This window comes from Megalobrama amblycephala, linkage group LG19 (genome assembly GCF_018812025.1).
Source record: "Megalobrama amblycephala isolate DHTTF-2021 linkage group LG19, ASM1881202v1, whole genome shotgun sequence".
Lineage (NCBI taxonomy): Eukaryota > Metazoa > Chordata > Actinopteri > Cypriniformes > Xenocyprididae > Megalobrama > Megalobrama amblycephala.
This window is the reverse complement of record NC_063062.1, coordinates 30,354,584-30,379,870: the sequence shown is the minus strand read 5'-3', so window position 1 is coordinate 30,379,870 and position 25,287 is coordinate 30,354,584. Positions and strand designations below refer to the sequence as shown.

Genomic DNA, 25,287 nt, shown 5'->3' with positions numbered 1-25,287 from the left:
ACAAGATTTAACATTATCAATGTCCATTTACAGACCAACTTATTTAATTTTTATTGCGTAATAAATTGATAATCATTTATTTCTTTTTACTTAAAAAGGAATAAATAACAAACAAATAAATAAATACTTTAAAGATTTACCAAAATATTGATTAATGGTGATGATGTTTTGTCATGGATCTTAGAAAACAAAAATCAAATAAACTATTTATAGCATTACTTTTATATTTAACTGCATATTTACACTTCAAAAAACGACATTTATTGGATTTTTAATTGATTCCTTAATTGTTTGTTTTTAAGTGGCACTCCTAGCCCTCTATTCACTGACAGCATGTCCATATATGGTATGTGGACTAACCTGTTTGAAGATGGTTTATTTCTTTTATTAGCAGCTGGCTGTGGCCAAACAACATGAGCTATCCCTATGCTGATAGGCTGGTGAGCTGACATGGCCATTGGGTTTGTTAACAGTGGCTGGTGGGGCATCATGGAGCTGTAATGGTTGCCATGGGAATGAACTTTCCTGCAAAAGATGGGAGAGGAAAACAAAGCATTTCAGTGTGTAAGAAAGTGTATAAAGAAAGATGACTCACACAAGAGCCGTGTTTTAACATCAGAACAAATGAGAGATAAATATAGCAGCGCAAATACAATGACAGAGAGGCTTGTTTCACCCACCCCCATTCTGCTAGTCTCTGTGGACCTGCCACTGTGTCTGAGGCCAATGTCGTTGCTGAAGGGGCCACCTGAGGCCAGGTGGGCACCAGGATTTGCTGGGCACGATTTGACCATGCTTGCTGTAAAAAAAAGATAAAACGAGAGATGCTAACTTCCTGACATGGATAAAGGAACTCAAAAGGTGACCATGTCTCTACCCTAATGTTGCATTTAAAGATTAATACATTGACTTTTTTTTTGTTTGTTTGTTTGTCCAGTAACCATGTGAACAAAATGTATACAAACAATAGGGGTGAATCCAGGTTGTTTGTTTATTAAGTTTTTAACGCCATGTTAGCATCAAGGGCAAACACAAGGAGTACCATTCATGAAACATGAGCAGAACAAATTTTGTGTAAATCAATCGTAAAGCCATTCTGGCGAAAATTTTCGGATTCATGAAAATGTTTGTATTTTCAAAATGTTAGTTGGTACAAAAGAAATTTACACCTGCTCCCTACCACATCTAAATGGTGCGTAAAACGTTCAAACGCTCTGTGTTCTTTTAGGCAAACTGATGACACTACATTTTGATGCACTATGTACCATACCAATATTTCACAAGTTCATTTGCAATGTCTTAAAAAAAAAAAAAAAAACAAACAAACTGATCAACTTTGGGTAAAATGCAGTCAGCGCTCTTCACTGTCACTTTTTACCCAGCCGTCCAATCACAGTGGAGGAGGGGCGGGACAAATACTCTACCGACCAACCATCCTACTTCTAAACCGACTAAATAACAACGCTGGTTAATATCGCTGGTTACTATATTTTTATATTCAGTAATATTCTTCAAAATGAGATACTAGTAACATGTTACTGCCATGGATATTCCAAATCATAGTAACCAGAGTATCTCAGCCAGTAGCCCCTCACTGCAGAACACACGAGGTCCGGGGGGGCGGAGACAGGTAGGTTACAGGATATGTAAAGTGGAGTTGGATCTAGACTCCGCCCCTGGATCTTGTGTTCTGCAGTGATGACCATCTCATCTCAGCAGTAAAAACACTGTGCCTCCAAAGTGCTCTCAAGCGCCACCAGCTGGCCATTTTCAGAAGAGCACCTGTTTTTTTTTTTTGTTTTTTTTTTTCAGCTGGCTAAAAACACTTTGGTGGACACAAGTTACTTGAATATTTATTGTTAGGCTTATGGCCTATTAGTCTCTTTTGCATATATGCAATATACTGGAGCCAAACCTGAGAAGGGAGTCCAGAAGATTCCTGGGCATGTAATTTGCATAGTTGTAATTCATAGGCGGGGAATACACTACTTGTGAATGAGCGTGCATGTGTGGCATATTTACGAATGATTGGAATTCATTAACATACACAAGTTTAACTATCAAATCTGATGTTTACGAAGCGTTTGTGAATCTAGAGGACAGTTTCCGGGAAGGTTCGTTTTACACACAAATTACTCGAGAGTCCGAATTTATTAATATATTTCCAAAAGCTTCATGAATGAGGCCCAAGGTCATTATCACAATCCATGAAATTTAAATTATTATATAAAACATTTAAACTTGACATATGATAGAAACTCAAACAAATTCAGGTGACACATTCTGAAATATTCCATGTAAACATGTACTGAATAAAAATGTTTTCCAGCATTACCATAAAACTTACAGTCCAACAGAATATGTGAATTCAGGTTGATTAGGACACTTTTTCCCAGTCATATCAATGGAAAAAAAGTGTCTCAATCAACGTGAATTCACCCTACATTAAATAAGTTACTTTTCCCGTAAGCCCGAAATTAAACAACTAATTAAGTAGAAGAGTGTGAATATCGATAAAAATTTGTTGTAACCAATTATCGGTCAATCTCTATTTGCGTTTACCTGTGTAATGACCCCTGGTCTGATCTGTAGAGGTTGGATGGCAGAGGCTTGTGTCACCAGTGGTACTGTGCTCTCCATGCGCACAGAGAATCCCGCTGGCTTATTTGGGTTAGGTGGGAGACCTGTGACAATTAGAAAGGATTATTATTGTTAACCAAAACCATAAAAAAAAAAGTTAATTATTTGACTAACTAACTAACTAACTAACTAACTAACTAAATAAATAAATAAATAAATAAATATATATATTTAGTTTATATTGAAGTACTAAAATAAACTAATAGAGATTACACAGACAAAAATTAGTAATGGAAAGTAATATATATATATAGTATCATTATATTGTTAGCAAACATTTTGGTTGATCTAACACTAGCTTGAACTAGATGACTAAAGGTAAAGTACCTTGTATGGTTGGGGGACAGAGAATAAGCGCCTGCTGGAAAGAGTCACCAAACTGAGCACTTCCTGTCTGGAGAGGGATTCCAGGATGCAAGACTGAAGGGGCAGATGAGGCTAAAGCCTACAGAAAGAGAAGAGAAAGAAAAATCACAACATACAGTCTGAATGATAGAGACTAAATGGGTCTTACTTTACAGTCCTCTTACTGTATGTATGTACATACTATGAAATTAGCAGGTAAAATAACCCTAAACCTAACCTTAACCAAATGTAGTCACTTTATATTACACAGTACATTCTTGGGTACACTGAAAATACACATAATGTAAAATAAACTGCAACCTCATTCTATAGTTTTGTAGCGTTTTATTATTATTATTTTTTTGTTTTTACAATAATGTTGCAGCAAAATATATGTTTCTGTGGACACACATTAAAGTGAATTTCATTCAAATGTCCTATAGAGGGCAACATGGCATTAAGAGACAAAACATCACTATTGCCCTAATGAAGCTATTTGCCATTACATCATTTTTGTATATTATACAAGAGCTAATAATATTTAAATCTACATAAATCTTCCTGTTCAAAAGTTTACAAGCTGGATTTTTAATACCATGAGAGAATTACAATTACAATTACAAATGGCTGCAAGCAGTTACTAATGTACAAGGAAGCAAAACACAACTTTGAACAGTAATAATGTGTTCTTATTATGTTATATACTTAAAGCATAACACTATAAGCAAAACCACTGTTTTTTTTCCCCCCAAGCACTGGATAATTTTGAGATTTTGGTTTATTTTGCTCCCATAACTTGTCTTCGTTCAAACTTGTGGAAAGAAAACAACTAAAATACACATTTAGGTGTTTATTTTAGAACACACATTTGTGTCTTTAGATTTAAGTTACAATAAAATTCGTTTTCTCAAAGTTTTTTCTCCTGCAGAGTCAAAAATCGCCTGTTTTGCACATACATACACCAAACATTTAATTTTGTATTCCAATCTATATTGTGAAAAAAAAAAAAAAAAAAAAAAAAAAAAAAGAGGGATTTGTTAATATTTTATTATATTATTCAATATATTATTTATTATTCCAGGAGTTAAAATGTTTATCCTATTCACCTGTAGGGCCTTGCCTTAATTTATATTAAAATAAATATTTATTAAAATAACATTTTTATCCGATTTATTTATTTTTTATTTTTATTTTTATATTTTATTTTATTTTTTTTTATTATTTTTTTATTTTTTATTATGACCCATTCATATACACATTTACAGGCCTTTGGATCAAAGTTCACATACTCCTGAGCAAGACAGCCATAACTCCAGGGTACAGAATTACACAAAGTGTGTTAGCAGTGTGAATGTGTTCAAAGAGAGTGAACGTGACCAGGGAAACTCCTTTAGTAGCTACACAGTCAATGCTCTTCTTTTCCAGCTAATTGTGAACAGCTGACGGTATTTACTTCTTTTAATTCAATTTACCAGAACATTACAAAAGTCAAAGAGGGCTACATTATGTCGTAAAAACCAAACTAACATGCTTAAAAGGTCATCAAAAATGCATTACAACAATCTGCGTGTGTTATCTTAGGTCAGTTTGGTGTGGGTTGAAAGTTTTTCTGCCGTGTCTCTCCTTGGAAACCGAATGTCCTTACCACGTTGCCATGATGTCAGCAATGTTGCCATGACAACGGCAATATGGGTTCAAATTTGTGAGATATAAGAAAGACCACAATGCAGAATTTATGAGAGTCATTTACTGGACAGCATGAATACAACAACACATACTACCTTACAGCTTGCATCAAATGCTTGTTTCTGACAGTCTGTTTTAAGGAGCTTACTGGTCATTACTGGGATTCGGGAATATTTCAGTCCCCCAAGCCTTTTTAAAGTGGTGGTTCACCAAAATTAAATGTTAAAAGCTTTTCACAATACTTTGGTATGCCCATTATAATGAATAATGAAAATATTATTGCATTTAAATAACTCTTATCATAAAATAATGTATTATTTCTATTGTACACTAAGCATTTTATGTCCCTGAAGCACTGAATTTGTACTTAGAAAATATTTAACAAAATGTGCACAGTGTCTGTAATTTTTTTGGCAATGTTGTAAGTATTTATGCGTGTTACTTTCTTATGAAAAAAAAAATATAGTTTGAACTTAACCCCGTCACTCCAACCATTCTCCGCCTATAATAATTTAGACTCCACCCATATTTGACATCTTCAGTTCTCTTTAACAGTAATGCAGAAGATGGTAAGTAATATCATAGTTTTTATTCATATTTTTGAGGTGTATTATAGTCGGAGAGGGTACTGTCAAGCTTAACAACTAAACCCCATCACATAAAATTTAGATGGAAAATGATTCTTTTTCAAAATTTTATTTGAACCCATAAGTATATACAATGTACTTATTTCACTGCTGCCATATATGGCCTACTCTCCTACACTACACGAGGAGCAGTGGCCATTTTGTGCAATAAACCTCACCCGTCACACTCAACCCCATCACATATCTGTATATTTCTCATTGTTTTGGGGTTGAAAATTTGTGACAGGGTTGAATTTTTCACTTCATTTATGAATTTTAATAAAAGCATATACATGTACAATAGTCATGGTTTCAGTAAAGACAAGCCAACCAAAATCACAAAAACTCATAATTTTGTTATAAATAGAATATTTGATGTAATGTGTCCAATTAAACATTGATAAGCATCCTATGTCAGAAATGGCACCCACATCAGCAGCAGAAAGACTGTTTTGCAAGCAGATATACTGACCCAGAAAGAAGGGCACAATATGAGAGAGAAATATTTTTTATATATATAATATTGAAGGCAATGTCTCCCTTCAAACCTGTTACAGTGTTCAACCCCATCTCACATTTTTAACTATTCTTTTGGAAAAATAAATAAATAAATAAATAAATAAAAATAGGGAAGACAATTAAAATGTAGGCATTTCTTGCAGATTACCACCTGACATGTTAAGGACTAATTCAATAAAATTGTGGTTCTAGTTAAACATGTAAATTGAAAACCATTTTTACAAAAAGAAAAAAGAAAAAAGTCTATTTTTAACTTTTTCCTATAAAAATGTGAAAATTATCATAAATGTTACTTTTGTAGTTATTAAATTGTTATGAGGGACACATGAACAGTAGGTTTTGTGTAACAAGTTTTGTGTAAAATCCTTTTTAAACAGATCCCATTTGATCCAGGTTTGAGGAGAAAAAAAAAATATATAAATTTCCGTGCACATATGGAACGATAATTTAGGGGACTCATTCTCGCATTTAATTGCTGTTGTCACGCCTGAAACTTTACAGTGTGTACGTGGCCATTGAGGCTTATTATAAATGTAGACAGAGGCAGCGTGTGCTGTGACAGTCCTGTTTTGACAGCCTGTCATCACCTGCGCTGAATGGAGCATGTCATGCGGAATGAGTCAACGTGACTCTCCACATGTTAACAAAATAAAAGGCAAGAAACAGAAGTCACAATAAAAGGAACAAAGTGACAGGAGTGCAAGACAGAGCAAAAAGAAGAAACTAAAGGATAGATGATGTAATACTGTATTTGTCAGACAAATGATCCAGCACATGAAAATGAAAGTGTGTGCAAACCATTACAGCAACCATAAAAAAATGAAAAAAATCTCAGGGCATTTTCTTATTTAACACAAGTTTGCTCCTGTGAAACACCAGATTCACCTACACATGTTAAAACATACTGCTTTTAACTATGAGATGCACTAAAAAGACCTTTGCAAAAGTAAAAAAAACGTGCGTATGCATTACAATTTCCGGTTTGTGTATAGTAAAACCTATTTCATTTGTGTGTCTATGAAGAAAGGGAGAGTATGGATGCACATGAATTAAGATCCATTTGCTCAAAATTATGAAGAAAACAGAGTATGGATGAGCAAGAATTAATAAAGATATATGTGTTCAAAATTATGAAGAAAATGTGAGTATGGATGCATATTAATTAATAAAGATCTATTTGCTCAAAATGTGGCATTCGTTAGGGCAGTATATATCACAACAGCCTTGTGTCCGCTTTAAAGCACTCTCTGACAGCCGAGAAACCGCGTCGTGAATGGACTGATGGCGCAATACGGCTGTGTGCGTGGTCCTTTTTGTCATGTTCAAAAAAAGACTGATCAGGCATCATATTTCAAGGCCTTATGTCCTATTTTAACTAATTTAACTCTGTGGCGGCTAAGAAATCACGCCACAAAATGGGCTCAGTGCGCATTGTCATTGGCCTATCTCACGTTTAATGGTTCAAGAAAAAGCATTGGTACAGTAAAAAATTAGGGCTATTTATATTATCCCATATAAAATCTTGGAATCTTGGAACTGTAAAATGTACTAAAATTGTGTAATTCACAAGATCAAAGTTCTCTTTATTAAACCACTTTGTCGGATTTAAAGCATCCTTACAGGTGGCGGAGAAATGCTTATTTTTTTCATTCAATTTTAACAGCGCTTATTGCGAGCAGAACCATAGACATAGACTTTAGATATAAAGGGAGGCACACATTTAAAAAAATGTCAAACGAATAAGTAGCTGGATTCATCCTTGTACTAGACAAACTGGTGTAATGAAAAAACAAATTTTGAGCAAATACAGTTTTATTAATTCATGTGCATCCACACTCTCACACGATATGTTTCTCATGCGCAAGCGAAAGTCTTTTTTTTTTTTTTTTTTGCAAAGGTCCCTTTAGGGGTTCCATAGAGATGTACTTTCTTTCCAGCTATTTTTTTTTTTTTTTTTTTGAGTTTTGATATTTCAGTTTCTCTCATGTTAGGTTCTGTGTTAAACATCTATTTAACAATTATTGTGAGAAAAGGTAACTAATGCATTCATGTCTATAAAATGTTGCAATAAGTTACTTAGGAATAATAGAATAAAGTAACCACATTTAATAAAGGTATACCGTAGATTTTAAAAATAAATAAATATTGATAGAGTTAAAATACTACACTGGTTGACACTCCAACACAATAGGTGGCGCCCATGGTGGTATCACACCTTAACGCTTGTTGCCGGAAAAAAAAGTAGTTGGCACAGTAGCTAAGTTTACGTTCACCTGAATAATGTTTATAATTGGACTGATGGCTCAATCAGACATTTAATTCAAATAAAATTTAGATTGGACTGTGGTGGTGTAGACATGTATGTACATGTGCTTGTATGTTTATTTATGCGTCACATCTTATGAACTGGTCAGTGGAGGACACTGCATATTTAAAAAAATATTTGCAGGAAAATACACGTCAGCTTACGTTTTAGATGTCATCAATGCAAAAACGACAATTATACTCACAGTGACATTATTGCGCTGGCTTTCTCTAGTTCTGAAAATGATGACTGCGCACTGCGGAATACATGTAATGCACATTTAAGCTAAACAGTTTGGATTCATGCCAACAGATGGAAATTAGTGCATGTATACCTGTTGTGTAGCTACAACTGCCTCACAAAATCATGTCCAAGGAGATGGACGAAAGCAAAACACTCGACCCTCTACCGAAAAAAAAATAAATAAAAAAATAGTTCACCAGCGTGGGAGTTTATTGAATTCCGCAAAAAAAAATATGGGGTGTTAGAAACTCCAGTCAGCAGGAAGTGTCGATCAACAGTATGTTCTTTTTGTATGCTTTTGTACAGTTACGGTTACAAACTCTAGAGGAAGCAAAACTTCACGTGGCCTTCAGCACATGCGTCATGCACAGCTTTGACCTCCACATGAAGTGTTAAAGATAGCATCACAAAAGACAATTTTACAAGGTTGCTAGGAAACAATAAGTAAACAAAGTAAAAGCTGTGAAAGCAAATGAAAATTGCCATGCCTTGGTCAAAAGAGATTTTGGAGCAGAAATATGAGGTGATTTTCATGTAAAATGCAAGACAAATTCTTAGGGGTTTCACAAACTTTCTAGCAGCATTGTAATTGCGATGTTTTCAGTACCTGAGTGTGAATGCCAGTCACCTTGCAGAAGGGCAGGGTAAGGTTGGGTGCTGCACCAGTGCTCGGGACAGTCCTGACAAACTGAGCCTTGGTCCGACTGAGGGACTCGTAACTGCCTGGTCGTGAGCAGCACACGTCCATAATGTGAAAACAGGATTTGACACTGTAAAGAAATAATTCATAACATAAAACACCGTTGTCAAAAGTCTTTTCCTGGAAAACCCAGAAGGAATGAATCACAAACAAGGTTGAAGAATGAAAAGCCGCTTACTGGTTGCTGTGGGGGAAGTCTAGCAGGTGCTGCATGGTAACAAAAGGATGGCTAAGGGCATCACTTGGGGCAATTCTTTCCTCTGCATCTATCAACAACATCTTCTTCAGCAAACCCACAAACTCTGCACGATCAACTTTCTCTGCCAACAAATCACAGCCTTCCAGATTCATCACTAAATTCACCTGAAAAAAAAACAAAAAAACAACAACAACAAAACAACAAATGCTTAGTTACCCGCTTAGGTTACTAATATTGAGGCCTGCATAGTAATACACATTAAATTGAACAGTAAGTGACAGTAAAGATGTGTATAATGCTACAATTATTTCTACTGCAAATAAATGCTGTTCTTTTGATCTTTTCTATTCATCAAGGAATCCAAACACATGCATCACACTTGATAATAATTAGAAATGTTTCTTAAGCGTCAGTCAGCATATTAGAATGATTTCTGAAGGATCATGTGAAACTGACGATTGGAGTACACACTGTGGCTATTAAAAATACAGCTTTGCTATCACAGGAATAAATTACATTATAAAATATATTCAAATATAAAATATGTTTTTTTTTTTTTTTTTATTGTAATAATATTTCACACAAACTCGTTTACATTGTTTTTGATCAAATAAAATGCAGCCTTGGTGAGCACAAGAGACTTCTTCCAAAAAAAAAAAAAAAAATCTTATGGACCCCAAATAAATCTTACCAGTAGTGTTTCATGACTTAAATCTTTCATCCCAACAATAAAAAAGGAAATGGTTTCAAAAAAATATTTTTATTTCAGGAAAAATTTCACCTAAACCATTCCACAGATTTGACTTACATAAAGCTTGGAACAAATTCTGTGTGGTCCTACTGAATAAAATAGAGGATTGACACACATTTACTGTCATTAGTGAATTGAAATGTGCAGGTAAATAACATTTGCTGTCTGCTGGGAAATAGACATGATTTGTTCATGTTACACTTTTACACAGCACAAAATGACTTTTCTATTTGCATTTGTAAAGTAACTGCAGTTCTCCTTGATGTCCAAAGATACGTACATGCGCTATGTCATCCAAACAGCTGAAGATGTACTTCCTGGCTTCTTTTGATTTCAGCCCCGTCTCTGTCTCGTGCTCTTCTGTGGACTGAAACAAATGTATATTTAAGAAACAAAATCAAATAGACCCTTTTTACTTTAATACATATCCCTGGTCTTAGAATGCATTATTCAGAATTCATTAGTCTTTCTTTAAAATGTAATAATGGATGAATTTCAAGAAACGTCCAGCTGATAACACACAATCAAATCCAAACATACACATTTTTGAGGGAAAAACACAAAACAACAAAAACAAACAAAAAAATAAAATAAAATGAAAAATATAAAAAAAAAAAATACAGTGCCCTCCACTAATATTGGCACCCTTGGTAAATTTGAGCAAAGGTGGCTTTGAAAATAAATCTGCATTGTTTATCCTTTTGATCTTTCATAAAAAAATAAATAAATAAATAAATAAATAAATAAAAAATAAAAAAAAATCACAAAATTCTAACCTTTCATTTAAGTGAAACAATTGAATTCATTATGAAATAAATGTTTTTTGTTTGTTTTTTCTCTAGTTCACACTGGTCACAATTATTGGCACCCAATTATTGCCAAGATAACAGCTCTAAGTCTTCACCTACAATGCCTGATGAGTTTGGAGAACACCTGACAAGAGTGTTCTGACACCTTCATGCAGAATCTCTCCAGATCCTTCAGATTCCCAGCTCCATGTTGGTGCTTCTTCAGTTCACTCCACTCATTTTCTTTAGGGTTCAGGTCAGGGGACTGAGATGGCCATGGCAGAAGCTTCATTTTGTGCTCAGTGACACATTTTTGTGTTGGTTTTGATGTTTGTTTTGGATCATTGTCCTGATGGAAGATCCAACCACGGCCCATTATAAGATTTCTAGCAGAAGCAATCAGGTTTTGATTTTTTATCTGTTGGTATTTGATAGAATCCATGATACATTGTATCTGAACAAGATGTCCAGGACCTCCAGCAGAAAAATAGGCCCACAATATTAAAGATCCAGCAGTATATTTAACCATGGGCATGGGGTACTTTTTGTCCCTGTGTGCACCAAACCCATCTGGTGGGTTTGCTGCCAAAAAGCTCTTTTTTTGAGTTTCATCTGACCATAGAACCAGGTCCCTTTTGAAGTTCCAGTCGTGTCTGACAACTGAATATGCTGGAGATTGTTTCTGGATGAGTGAGGAGGATTTTTCTTGAAACCCTCTCGAACAACTTGTGGGGATGTAGGTGGTGTTTGATTTGATTTTTTTTTTTTTTTTTTTTTTTTTTGGCTTTCTGAGACTCAAAACTTAATTAATCTCTGCAATTCTCCAGCTGTGATCCTTGGAGAGTCTTTGGCCACTCGAACTTTCCTCCTAAACGCACAATATTAGGACAATATAGACACATGTCCTCTTCCAGGCAGATTTGTAACATCTTTTGTTGACTGGAACTTCTTAATTATTGCCCTGATGGTGTAAATGGGGATTTTCAATGCTTTAGCTTTTTTCTTACAGCCACTTTCTATTTTGTGAAGCTCAACAATTCTTGCTGCACATCAGAACTGCATTATTTGGTTTTACCCATTGTGATGAATGATTAAGGGTATTTGTCCTTTGTGTTTCCTCATGTTTATACTCCTGTGGAACAGGAAGTTATGGCTGGACAATTTCATGTTCATGATCACCCTGGTGTGCTAAAAAATGTAAATATGAATGGGAATACACTTCAGATATAATTTTACTCATAAGAATTTCTAGGGCTGCCAATAATTGTGGCCAACATGTATTAGAGAAAAACATTTATTTCATAATGTGAGTTTCCCCCCACTTTCAATTGTTTTACTTTGATGAAAGGTTAGAATTTTGTCCAATTGTGTTACTAGATAAGATCCTTATTCCTCATCTGGGATCTTATAGAACCCATAAAAGCTGCACTGAAACTGCAATTTGGACCTTCAACCAATTAGTAGCCGTTGAAGTCCACTATATGGAGAAGAATCCTGGAATGTTTTCCTCAAAAAACAATTCCTTTTTGGCTGAAGAAAGAAAGACAAACATCTTGGATGACATGGGGGTGAGTAAATTATCAGGAAATTTTAATTCTGAAGTGAACTAATACTTTAAGTCAAAATACTTTCTGGTCATTGTCTCTGAAACAATTTTCCATATATGATGACATAATCAAGGCCATGTGGGTGGGTAAAAATAATAATAACCATTAAGGTAACAGCTAACTTTTCAGAATCCAATCAAATCCTGATAGATAAAATAAAGTCTAGCCTGAATATTAGGTCACATATTGAAACTGTTGAGAATACTGTTTCATGTTATCTCTTCAGCACGCATATATCATTAGTGAACATGATAAATATGTTCTGTGGGGGGTGTGTGTGTGTGTGTGTCATAGTTCTTGATCTCACTTTAAGTCTCCAGCCTGCATACGGTGAGTCTGATTCCCGGCAAAAGAATCGAGACGTCTTCGTCCCCACATTTAACAGATGCTCTCCTGGCAGACCCTGCGTCTGAGAAATGTAGCGAATCTGAGGGGAGACAGATGGGAAAGAGTGAAACAGAGCTAGCCGAACTCAATCATTGTTAATGTTTTAACACAGTCCAATGTAAATGGATATGTCAACAAAAGACCGTCAGATGCCTAGAAACAGCATGTGTTCTCAATAACACGTTCAGTACGCAGCACGTGTTTTGAAAAACAGAATTGGGCGATTTATGGAATCATGCTTGTGTGAAACCTATAGGAGGGTGTGTGTGGCCGTTTAGTGTGTGTTCTTACGTCAACAGCACTGTGGTGCGAGAAAAAGAACTATTAGATGTTCAGTGTCACATGGGGACTGCAGAGGTGCAAGTGCTGCGGTGGTACATCTTAAAATCATATTACATGACCCTTTGACCTCTCAACCCAGACTGGGCCAGCATGCCTGAGATACCTTGGCAAGAAAAAAACCCAACAAATTTCTTTTGTTCTAAACAGCCCGTCATGCAGGAAAACTTTAGAGAAGGATGAACGGATCCAAAGAAATTCAACAATAAAAGTTGTGAACATTTGCACCAAATCAGTCTGGCATTTTTATGTTTTAAGGCTGTGACACACCAAGTCAGCCGTCGGTCAATGTCAGGCCATTGTTGAGCGTCTGTCAGCTCAGTTTTTGCACCGTTGGCACTTGTCAAATCCCGATGTAGGCTTTTTGTCCATTTGAGCTGTTCAGCTTAGCAAACCAGTGCATAAGAAAAAAAGGTTAGTTCATTGACGTACTTACAATGTAATTACTCAAATAAGTACTGAGTAATATTAATTAACTACATGCATTTACTATGGAGTTACGGTTAGGGTTAGTTACTTGTAATTATGCATTTACTGTTATTACTATAGTAAGTAAAAAAAACGAAAGTGATGAAAACAATCAAACAATCAGGATTCATATTCAAAATGGTAAGCAAGCGCTGCTTTGTTTGTTTGTATTTCCACAGTCGTAGTTCTGGTTTTACTTTTTTTTGAATGACGAATATAAACTACTATCACCTGCTGATATAGCTAGTTATTTTCTCTCACTCAGGCACAGAACATATGTGCTAATTGGTTGTTGGCTGTAGTCTTTGTCGTGTGTTCAAGCACAATTTTCTGGCCCAGAGACAGGCGACCTCACAACTTTTGTAGTTCTTTGATGCCGATTTGGTGCGTCACACCACTTAGACTGCAACTTCACACTTAAAAGTGTAGTTTAGCCAATAATGAAAATTCTGTAATCATTTACTAACGTCTTTCTTCAGTGAGGCATAAAATATCCCCACCCCCCTAGATATGGTATGCACCAAAATCTGAAATTCCCCTCTATGGCAGATTATGAATGCAGAAGTGAAATTTATGTTTGCGAGTTATGGTGTTGTGGAAGATTTTCAGTTAATAACGACTTTAACTTCAATCTGTTTCTCACACACAAGTTATGTTTTGCTTCAGAAGACTTTAAATAGAATCATGTGGATTCATTTTATGATACTTTATTCTTTTGGAGGTTGACAGCTCCTGGTCACTACATGCTTTTGTTGTAGGATAAATAACAGTATACACTTTCTGCTAAACTTTTTGTTTAAGGTTTCACAAAAAAAGTCGTATGAGTAAATTACTAATTTTTTGGTGCACTGTACCTTTAAGAAAGTTAACAGTCGCTACTATTAGACACTCTTTGCACACACACAAAGCAGCACACACTTAGACATCATAATCCTGAGCTTTAAGACTAAATAAACAGTCCATGCGGAAAACAGATGAAGAAAATTGTAAATTTCCCAGCTGCTGTTCAGACGTGAACTCATGAGAAAAAGGAAGAGAAATATCTGGGTGATGAAATGAAGGGCTAGATATGGGAATAAATGAAGACATTTGGAGAGGAAGTCAACATAAGGTCAACACAATGTTGATATGACTGGGGGAAAACAGGTCTTGGATCAGCACAGAGGACAGGAAGTAAGAAGACAAATTGTTTAACACTGCTATGCAAGATCTGGTAAGACAGTTGACACATCTAATGACACATCTAAGACACCACACATAGCATATCAGCCCATAATGATGAATAAAGAAATTCCAGTCATGGTAATATCTTTCAGTGGTTTGGGTTACAAGTAGTTTCCAGCTTCAGCACAGCTGACTTCCAGTATATGTAATCCATCTTTCCATCCATCCATTCTCCTGCCGCTTATCTGGGACCGGGTCAAGGTGGCAGCAGGCTAAATAGACGTGCCCGCTTTTAACCAACAATTTCCTCCAGCTCCTCCTGGGGGTTCTCAAGGCATTCCCAGACCAGCTGGGAGATATAGTCCCTTCAGCATGTACTGGGTCTCTTCCCAATTGGACATGTGAGGAACACCTCAAACGAAAGGCGTTTGAGAGCCACCCTGACCAGATGGCTGAGCTACCTCAACTAGATATTTTTGATGCTATAGAAGGGCTGGGTGATACAAGTATAAAGTATATATATATATAGGTATAAAATTATGTCTCCAAATTTTGGTGATACTTGTTACAAAAGCAAATTTATAATGTAAAGTGAATAAGGAATATTTAAGCTTCAGCACTATTTTTTAGGTCAGTCTAATTTGTGACATTGACCCTGTTGACAAATGAACATTGACAAAAGGTCAGATTTTGCTTCCATTGCCAAACCTTCCATTGAAGCACGGGTTGCTCTTTGGAACATTCTCAAATAAACAAATAATGCTAAATAGCATGATCATCAGGTTTTGTCAATGCTGTCTGTCTGTCTCTGGCAAATCTCTAACACAGGAGTAACAGCAATGAAAGCTGTAACTTTTGGCTTCCTAGCTGAACTTCTCATGGTAACCTTTTTAATTACAGTAAAAGTTATTATAAGAAGACATACCCAACCCTCGGGTCAGATTATTATTGTTATTCTTTCATTGCCATTTAAATCATGCAGAACATTTGAATTCATTTAAAAAAAAAAGATGTTATCAGCCAACTGGCTAGTAAGTCAGTTTTATTTTTACACACATTTGGCACTTGGTGAGTGCTAATTCTGCACCCTGTGTATGTGTTCTGGGTGTTTCAGCCTCTAAGAGTAACAGCTTTATTTTCAAAACAGGGATGTATCACTTTGGTACTCTAAGAATATGCCTACATGTTCAAGCCTGCACCCAGGGCCGCAGTCTAACATACATTTTTTTTCTACATTCAAGAGGTCTAATAGCCACTTGCTATAACACAGCGGCAGTGTCAAACGAAAGGCTCCACATGCCTGTGAGATGAGGCCCTACGATTGGTGCCATAAGGGGGCGTTCATTTTTGCTATAATTATCTTTTGCTGTGTGAGATTAAATTGAACACCCCAGTGAAGGAGGCGCGTGGATTAGGAGTATGATACCACAAGCCATTTTAGTCCCTAGACTGGAATCATACCTTAGGCAGTTAGGTGATACCCCACATGTATAATTGTTAGAGATGATGTGGCGAAAGTCTTGTTAAACATATTTCATGTGTTCTTGAATTGCTATCCCGTGGCAGTAACAAACCCTCAGTACTCAAGGGGGTGATAGTGTCAGTGTCAAATGTCAGGTATCTAGTTATAAACATATCAATTTTTTTTTTATTTTTTACTTTCCAGCAAAAGTCACTTTCCAACTGTTGCTCTGTTATGACAGTAGTTCACCTGAAAGAGAAAACTTCCTATGAAAGATGATGGTTTATGTCAACACCAGCTACCAATGCTGAGAATACTGAGTACTTTCATTTCATTATGAATCACTGTCCAGCATATACGCTACACGCAAAATCTATGAATGCATTGATCCAAGAATTTAAAGTATTTTTATGAGAAAATGTTTGAGTAAAATCTTGAAAGATCATTTATTGATAATTAAAGGTCTTGAAAGGTCATTTATTGATAATTAAACTAAAATATTGACTAATCGTAAAAATAATAGATTTATCAAGTAATCTAAAATATTAAATCTATCAAAATAATCGTTAGTTAATTAAAATTTCAGTCTGTTCCTCACACAAAGCGACTGTATTACATCAAAAGTCCAATTAATATAAATATAGTTCACTTTGTTAGCTTGTCAGTATCTTGTTAGTATCTTGTTTAAAAAAAACAAAAAAACAACAACAGCAAATGGGTTTTGATTTCTTTCTGTATAGAAAACACAGAAAAACCCTCAGAAACACAAGAGCTACATCCTCCAGTTTGGAGATCAGGGGCTGTATTCACGAAACATTTTATCTTACCACTAAGAATTCTCCTAAATAGCGGTAAAAGTTCTAAGCTAAGAGTTTTCTCTTAAAATATATTCACAAAGCTGCTGAGACAAACTTTTACTAAGGAATAGAGAGAAGTCTTAAGCTAAGAGAAAGGGTTGGGTTGACCTCGTTGCTATGGATGATGTCAACACGCTTACAAACTGTCCACAGTGATTGGCTGAAAGGGGAGGGTTCTCTGTTTGATTTATCCATAGAAATAATATTGTAGAACGAGGTATCACGTTGCCATATGGAAATAAAGATTTTAAAACAAAAATGTTGTCATATTCAAATAAAGATTTTAAAATGTGTCACGAATTAAACAAGTATCTGTTCAGCTAATTGTCAGCCTCTTACATGATTGCAGAATTCAAGCAACAAATTATGTTTTATAAACAAAGTTTGGGAGAAACGCATTCAAACGGTCCATCTAATCAGCTTATATATACAGTGGGTACGGAAAGTATTCAGACCCCCTTCAATTTTTCACTCTTTGTTATATTGCAGCCATTTGCTAAAATCATTTAAGTTCTTTTTTTTTTCCTCAATGTACACACAGCACCCCATATTGACAGAAAAACACAGAATTGTTGACATTTTTGCAGATTTATTAGAAAAGAAAAACTGAAATATCACTTGGTCCTAAGTATTCAGACCCTTTGCTCAGTATTTAGTAGAAGCACCCTTTTGATCTGATACAGCTATGAGTCTTTTTGGGAAAGATGCAACAAGTTTTTCACACCTGGATTTGGGGATTCTCTGCCATTCCTCCTTGCAGATCCTCTGCAGTTCTGTCAGGTTGGATGGTAAACGTTGGTGGACAGCCATTTTAGGTCTCTCCAGAGATGCTCAATTGGGTTTAAGTCAGGGCTCTGGCTGGGCCATTCAAGAACAGTCACGGAGTTGTTGTGAAGCCACTCCTTCATTATTTTAGCTGTGTGCTTAGGGTCATTGTCTTGTTGGAAGGTAAACCTTCGGCCCAGTCTGAGGTCCTGAGCACTCTGGAGAAGGTTTTCGTCCAGGATATCCCTGTACTTGGCCGCATTCATCTTTCCCTCGATTGCAACCAGTCGTCCTGTCCCTGCAGCTGAAAAACACCCCCACAGCATGATGCTGCCACCACCATGCTTCACTGTTGGGACTGTATTGGACAGGTGATGAGCAGTGCCTGGTTTTCTCCATACATACTGCTTAGAATTAAGGCCAAAAAGTTCTATCTTGGTCTCATCAGACCAGAGAATCTTATTTCTCACCATCTTGGAGTCCTTCAGGTGTTTTTTAGCAAACCCCATGCGGGCTTTCATGTGTCTTGCACTGAGGAGAGGCTTCTGTCGGGCCACTCTGCCATAAAGCCCCGACTGGTGGAGGGCTGCAGTGATGGTTGACTTTCTACAACTTTCTCCTATCTCCCGACTGCATCTCTGGAGCTCAGCCACAGTGATCTTTGGGTTCTTCTTTAGCTCTCTCGCCAAGGCTCTTCTCCCCCGATAGCTCAATTTGGCCAGACAGCCAGCTCTAGGAAGGGTTCTGGTCATCCCAAACATCTTCCATTTAAGGATTATGGAGGCCACTGTGCTCTTAGGAACCTTAAGTGTAGCAGAAATTTTTTTTGTAACCTTGGCCAGATCTGTGCCTTGCCACAATTCTGTTTCTGAGCTCTTCAGGCAGTTCCTTTGACCTCATGATTCTCATTTGCTCTGACATGCACTGTGAGCTGTAAGGTCTTATATAGACAGGTGTGTGGCTTTCCTAATCAAGTCCAATCAGTATAATCAAACACAGGCTGGACTCAAATGAAGGTGTAGAACCATCTCAAGGATGATCAGAAGAAATGGACAGCACCTGAGTTAAATATATGAGTGTCACAGCAAAGGATCTGAATACTTAGGACCATGTGATATTTCAGTTTTTTTTTTTTTTTTAATAAATCTGCAAAAATGTCAACAATTCTGTGTTTTTCTGTCAATATGAGGTGCTGTGTGTACATTCATGAGGAAACAAAATGAACTTAAAAGATTTTAGCAAATGGCTGCAATATAACAAAGAGTGAAAAATTTAAGTGGGTCTGAATACTTTCCGTACCCACTGTATGTATATGTATATGTATATGTATATATATATATATATATATATATATATATATATATATATATATATATATATATATATAAAGACAGTTTTCTGCATCCCTCCGCCACCCCAACTCTTCACTCTCGGCTGGTTGCTATTTGGGCTAAATTCCAAACTCAGAGCCCTCGTTCCCCTCGGACAGCACACCAAATACACTTATTTTACTTGTTTAGTCTATTCGATCATTTGCAAGTGTGAACTTATTTATTCATTTTCAAAGATTTATTTTTGGCACGTTTGCCTTTTTATTATGATAGGACAGTGAGTAGACAGGAAGTGAAGTGGAAGAAAGAGAAAGAGGGGACAGGGTTGGGAAAAATCCACGGGCCAGAACTCCAACTCGGGTCACCCGAGCTGCCCACAAGGCTATCAGCGCAGATGTAGGGCTGGACAATTATGGCCTAAAATTAAAACCTTGATTAAGTGAACATTTTACCTCGATTACGATTAATGAACGATTATTTTGTTTCTGTTTTTTTTTTTTTTTTGCCCTCATAGTTCAAGGTTTGTACTGTAAATATGATTGACTATTAAAAGGTGGGATATTTTGTTCCTATTGAAAGAGTGATCTGACATCATAGCTCACTATCAGCAGTTATTTTATCTCTGTTCAAAACATTTCTTACAGATTTCTGCTCGTTGTAAATCAGATAAAGATAAATTAGCACAGTACCAGTACGAGTGATTGTGTGTGTGAATTAGTCTTACCGTCTCTCTATTAATTGTGAAGCTGTGGGTTGTATATAGTTCTTTCAAAAGTAGAAAAATATATGCTATAATAAGTTGAGTTTCTAAGCTACTTTAGTGAGAAATCACAGGACAGCGCTGACAACTTGTTTCTGCGTTCCTCTCTGTGTGCGCGATCTTCACGTTTTGCGCAGTTAACGTTACTGTTTGTATGAGCGTTCATGCCACAATGCAGCTGCGTGAGCGCGGTAGCTCGATATAATAATAAACATCCGATCGTCTAATTCCTTGAATGTCTAAACCATAAAACAAATACAACGGACAAAGTTTAGTGAAGACGCAAGGCTCACCGCTCACGCGCCATCAGCGTTGAGTCATGTGGCTACACATGCGGTAGTATGTTTTGAAGGGGGAAGTATTAACAGAATTTAAAAAAAACAAAATAACCCACATGGGAAAATTACGTCAGTTAGAGGTTCTGAATTTCGGTTTCGATTACTTTTCGATTAATCGTCCAGCCCTACGGAGAGGACAGGACATTATATTCAACTTGACCGCAATGTTTTACTCTCCATCATTCAATGCATATTGCCTGTACATAAATGAACCTTTATGTTATGTCATCACAGATTAAAACCAATAAATCCAAATGTTTATTGCATTTTTGAAGAAAAGGCTCAGTACTCAAGGCTCTATCGCCTATTGCCTCGATGATGTACAGTGTCTTTGGGTGGATTGCTAAGGCAGATTGCCAGCAACATTGTTTGTGATTTGGTTTTAGTAGCTTTTACTACAAACTTTTCATAGGATTAGGAGCTATTTTTTGTGCTGAAATGCTTTTGTGAAATAATCCTAGAGCAAAGTCCTAAATTTAGGACTGACATGCCCATTACTTCTAGGAGTTTCTATGAGTTTCTCCTATATCAGCAAGTTAGGAGCTATTTTTAGCCTTGAAGGGATAGTTCACCCAAAAATGAGAATGATCCCATGATTTACTCACCCTCAAGCCATCCTAGATGACTATCTTCTTTCAGACTAACACAATCGGATATATTTAAAAAACATCCTTAGTCCTCCAAGGTTTATAATGGTTGTGAATGGCTGGTCAAATTTTGAAGATAAAAAAAAAAAAAATGCATCTATCCACAAATAAATTAATTCATACAACTCCAGGGGGTTAATAAAGGCCTTCTGAAGTGAATCAATGCATGTGTGTAAAACAAATATACTTATTTAAAACTTTCTAAATTCAAATAACTAGCTTCTGGCAGATGACCGTACGCATACTGTGCACATCGATTTGGGTGGAAAAGCAACCTCTGACCCCACGCAATGATGAACGCGGAGGCGCAGAGGAGAGAGTAAAACAAAACACCAGTCACGAATTAGAAGTCTAAAATAATACATTTTAAAGAGAAATTTTGGAGGATTTCGATATAAGAGTAGAGGAGCTTAAAGGGTTACTTCAGGATTTAGCATTAAGCTTTGTATTAGTAGAATACCACTAGTATTTTCGAATTACCGTGCTTTTCCCCTTCATATCAGCCCGAGATGAGAGATTTATGTATTTTTATTCTGTAAAAAAGCCTCCGATGACGCAAAAATCGTCATTTTGCATCATCGGAGGCTTTTTTGGCCAGAGGCTTAAAACTACAGCCAGTAATAGCAGGTAGTTTCGCATTTTTTCACCACGCCCATACATATGCGCGTTTGAGGTTACTCACGGACATAGATCAAAGATTTTATCAAAAGTGGGTGTCAATTATATTTTTAAGCTTACAGTAATTAACTTTAGTTTTTCTGCACTACATCAGTGGTTCATCTCGCAAATTTATCGGTCTCTGCAGTCATCTCAACCAATACAGCAACAGGCTTTTGTGGTAACGTTAGCATAAATAGATAAATAGACTAACTCAGTTTTACAGAACAGTGGCTTTACTTTGATAAGTCAACTTATATGCAACTTATATGTAATTGTCTATCTAACGTTACTTTGCTAAGTTTGCAGTTTTACTGCTACCTACAACACTACATATAGGCTACTGTGTTATCAGTCTAGTATCAGCGAGTCTTACCTCTAGGCGAATACGCTTAGTACCAGATGCCCAGGCTGTTCGTCTCTGGGAAAGTGAATATCGATGGTATTGCGGTGTCCTTCAGAATGGTTCTCTTCATTGCAAGGATATTTGGTTCGTAGTCCTCGTGCTTGAAATGGAGACTACATATTCTGCGTTTTTTTAGGTTTTCTATAACGGTGTCATCTCCAAACTTCGGGTGTTTGATGGCCCGCAGCCACTGTTTACATCGCTCCAAATCTTTAACTTAATCGGAAAATGATGGAAACTTACTTGTCCTTTCCTGGTTTTGGGTGTACATCCAGGTACAAAGCAATTTAGCACCATTTCGCTGTAAATGTATGAACTAACTCACGATTTATAGAATTAATATGTAACAAAGCAAGCCTAGTTGTTTGAATTTTCCTGGTAATGCCGCCTGTAACCGATAGGCGTGGTTTGGGCGTGGCCTCGCAAGGGCAGCAAAACAAGTGCATTCTGGGAGTTGTTGTCTTTCATCCACATTAGTCAAAAATACATTTTCTGCCTTTTCTCAGTCTAGAAAGCTCCAAATTCAAAAATAATTTCACATTTCTACTACATAAATGACCAATTTTAAATACACATTCATCTTTCCAGGGGTGAAGTACCCCTTTAAGTTTGTTGCACAGTCCTATTTGTTTAAACTGTGAAAGGCGTCTAACCCGCGTCACGGGTTACTCATTTGGTGCAAGTCGACTTGCGCATTCTGTGTCGACCGCTGGAAGCTCGTTATTTTACTTTATAAAGTTTTAAATAAGGATTTAATGCATATGATGCATTTTTTTGTCTTCAAAATTTGACCAGCCATTCACAATCATTATAAACCTTGGAGGACTAAGGATATTTTTAAATATATCTCCGATTGTGTTCGTCTGAAAGAAGATAGTCATATACACCTAGGATGGCTTGAGGGTGAATAAATCATGGGATGATTTTCATTTTTGGGAGAACTATTCCCCAGAAAATATGGCCTCAGAAAAATAAAGTAATCCAAATGGAGCTAGAGACATTGAGCAGTGGAATCTGACATCAGGAACGGGTACATTCTGATCCGCCATTCCAGAAAAAAAACGTTCTGACTTTTCTTCTCACATGTGTTATTGAGTAAATGCTAGAGTGTTGTGATAATGGAGATGAATTATGCTCAGCAGACCAAATTCTCATGGACTTAAAAGGTCTTCCTGGCATAATACAGGGTTATATATGAGCAGTAAGGGGCATGTAGCTTTAAGACTGACTGAAGCTCATGGCACCCGCTGGCATCTTGAGATCCATAACCCAGCTGCATTAACAGCCTGGCCAAGAGGAGGAGGAAAACCCATCAAACCCCCAGCTACTGCAGTCAACTGCTGTGTCAAGTCAGGAGCTGCTGGGGCTCTCCTTTCCAAACCCTCCCCAGAAACAGTGTTCTAATCTGGGCTTGTTCCGGCGTATCAATCACGTATGCAGACACACAGAGACTTGGTAATGCCCCTCCTCTCAGTTTCACCCCGGGGCATTCAGGGGCCCAGCAGCAGGAGGAGTAGGGCCCGAAAACCAGAAAACACTCAGATCATAAACCATGCACACTCAGACAGAAGCAGCAGGAGCGCACACAAAAAACACCCACATGCTGACACTTGTACGCCAACACAGCCGCTAAGAAGCGGCCGTGAAAATTCTTCTGGAGATTGTTTGGGCATGACAGCACATACCACGGCTCTATGCTAAATAGATTACGTCAAGAGAAGGAGAAATATGGAGAACTCCTGATCAAGAAGAGACATTCAGTGTATGTGTGTGAGTGAGTGAGTATCAAAGAGACTATAAAACAAGATTTGAAACCGAGAAAGAGACATATGGCCCAATCTCACGAAGCCATGTCTAGGTCACATTTCACTCAAAATTAAAAGAAAAACTTTGCAATCATAATATGCAAATAATATTTTGCACAAAGCACACAAAGGTTACAATTACAATTGCAGCGTTTTAAAAAGTGACCAATGGCTTAAAACAGTATGACGGATACATCAAATTTCATTTTGGGATGAAATATGTGGCAGGTTCTGGTTCTGGGCAGGTTTCATGAGATTTGTTTAGACAGGAGAAGAGAGATACTGAAAGAAAGGTGGATGGAAGAGGGAAGAGGTGTTTTAGAAAAATTACCTGGTCAAACTCGAGGGCTCCTGGGTAGAGGGGCCAGCCCAAGAAGAGCTCAGCAATCACACATCCCAGCGACCACATGTCTATGGCTTCACAAAAAGGCAGGCCAAGAATGATCTCCGGAGCCCTGAAGATGACAAACACCAATATGAGCAACATAACACACACACAGACACACACACACAATTCTACCTTCATCTTAAAATTGTTTATGCATCAGTAAATCAAGCCAGTCACTAAATGGTCAACTTCACATTGTTTCTCTTAGAATGAAAATAATCGGTTATGTAAAATGTGATTAAATTATATAGAGAAAGCAAACACTCCCTTTATAATCGCTGGAGCTATCAATCACACAGTTCAAGTTTGAGTTCTCAAATCTTGCCAAAACTCCCATTATAATCAATGATGCTGTCTACACTCTGCAATGCAACTTTTATATATATCGTGTTAGCATTGTTAGTTATGATGAAAGCATTTGTGAGAGTGCAGAAATCGAGCAGCAATGACGAGATCACTGCATTCATGCGCTCAACAGACATGTCTGTCATCGGCTACAATGCTCATCGCTGCAACCTTTCATGCGACGGGAGTAGATCTAAATATAATTCTGTAATCAACACCTTTCATGATTTGTTAATCTCAAAAGCTGTAATAGTACAAATGTAGTAAAATATTTAGAGAGTGTTCCACATGTAATACTTATTTCATATGCAAACATGTTAGCGGTGGGAGTTTACAATGAAGTCTCACAGCAGACACCCTTTCCAACAGAGCGTTCAAATCAGAGGGCTAAAATCAGAGTAGAAAATGGCCTTTTGTGTCTAAATTATGACTTTTTTTTTTTTTTTTTCATACTAACATTATAAGTTAGCCTGACTTCGTCATACTCATATTCTAGGCAGAATGTGAGTCTGATACTGCTCCATTGCACTTGAATTATGGGGCGTGTCTTAACCGAACCAGTAAAAAAACAACAACTCTGCACTCAATTGGATAGACCTACAACCAATCAGAGCAACGCAGTAAGTGACGTATGTTGAACTTGTACTTAAACTTTTGCCGAATCCCGTTGGAAGGACGGCAAACACATCTTTCCCATCGACAAATGCCTTGATTGCGGTTCTTTGTTCATCTTTTAAAATTAATGCGCTGTCGATTTCT

The 25,287-nt window shown here is 36.8% G+C and overlaps 1 protein-coding gene across 2 annotated transcripts in view; it reads right to left on the bottom strand.

Moving 5' to 3' along the window:
- hipk3b (homeodomain interacting protein kinase 3b) overlaps positions 1-25,287 on the bottom strand; it is a 72,492-nt gene that overhangs the window by 12,602 nt on the left and 34,603 nt on the right. For both annotated transcript variants that reach the window (XM_048168481.1, XM_048168480.1), the window contains exons 3-11: positions 24,127-24,250; positions 12,717-12,836; positions 10,295-10,381; positions 9,243-9,427; positions 8,972-9,134; positions 2,968-3,085; positions 2,563-2,684; positions 681-799; positions 361-525 (exon numbers count right to left, since the gene is read on the bottom strand). In XM_048168481.1, the coding sequence (XP_048024438.1) occupies positions 361-525; positions 681-799; positions 2,563-2,684; positions 2,968-3,085; positions 8,972-9,134; positions 9,243-9,427; positions 10,295-10,381; positions 12,717-12,836; positions 24,127-24,250 (1,203 nt within the window). The remainder of the gene's footprint in view (positions 1-360; positions 526-680; positions 800-2,562; positions 2,685-2,967; positions 3,086-8,971; positions 9,135-9,242; positions 9,428-10,294; positions 10,382-12,716; positions 12,837-24,126; positions 24,251-25,287) is intronic.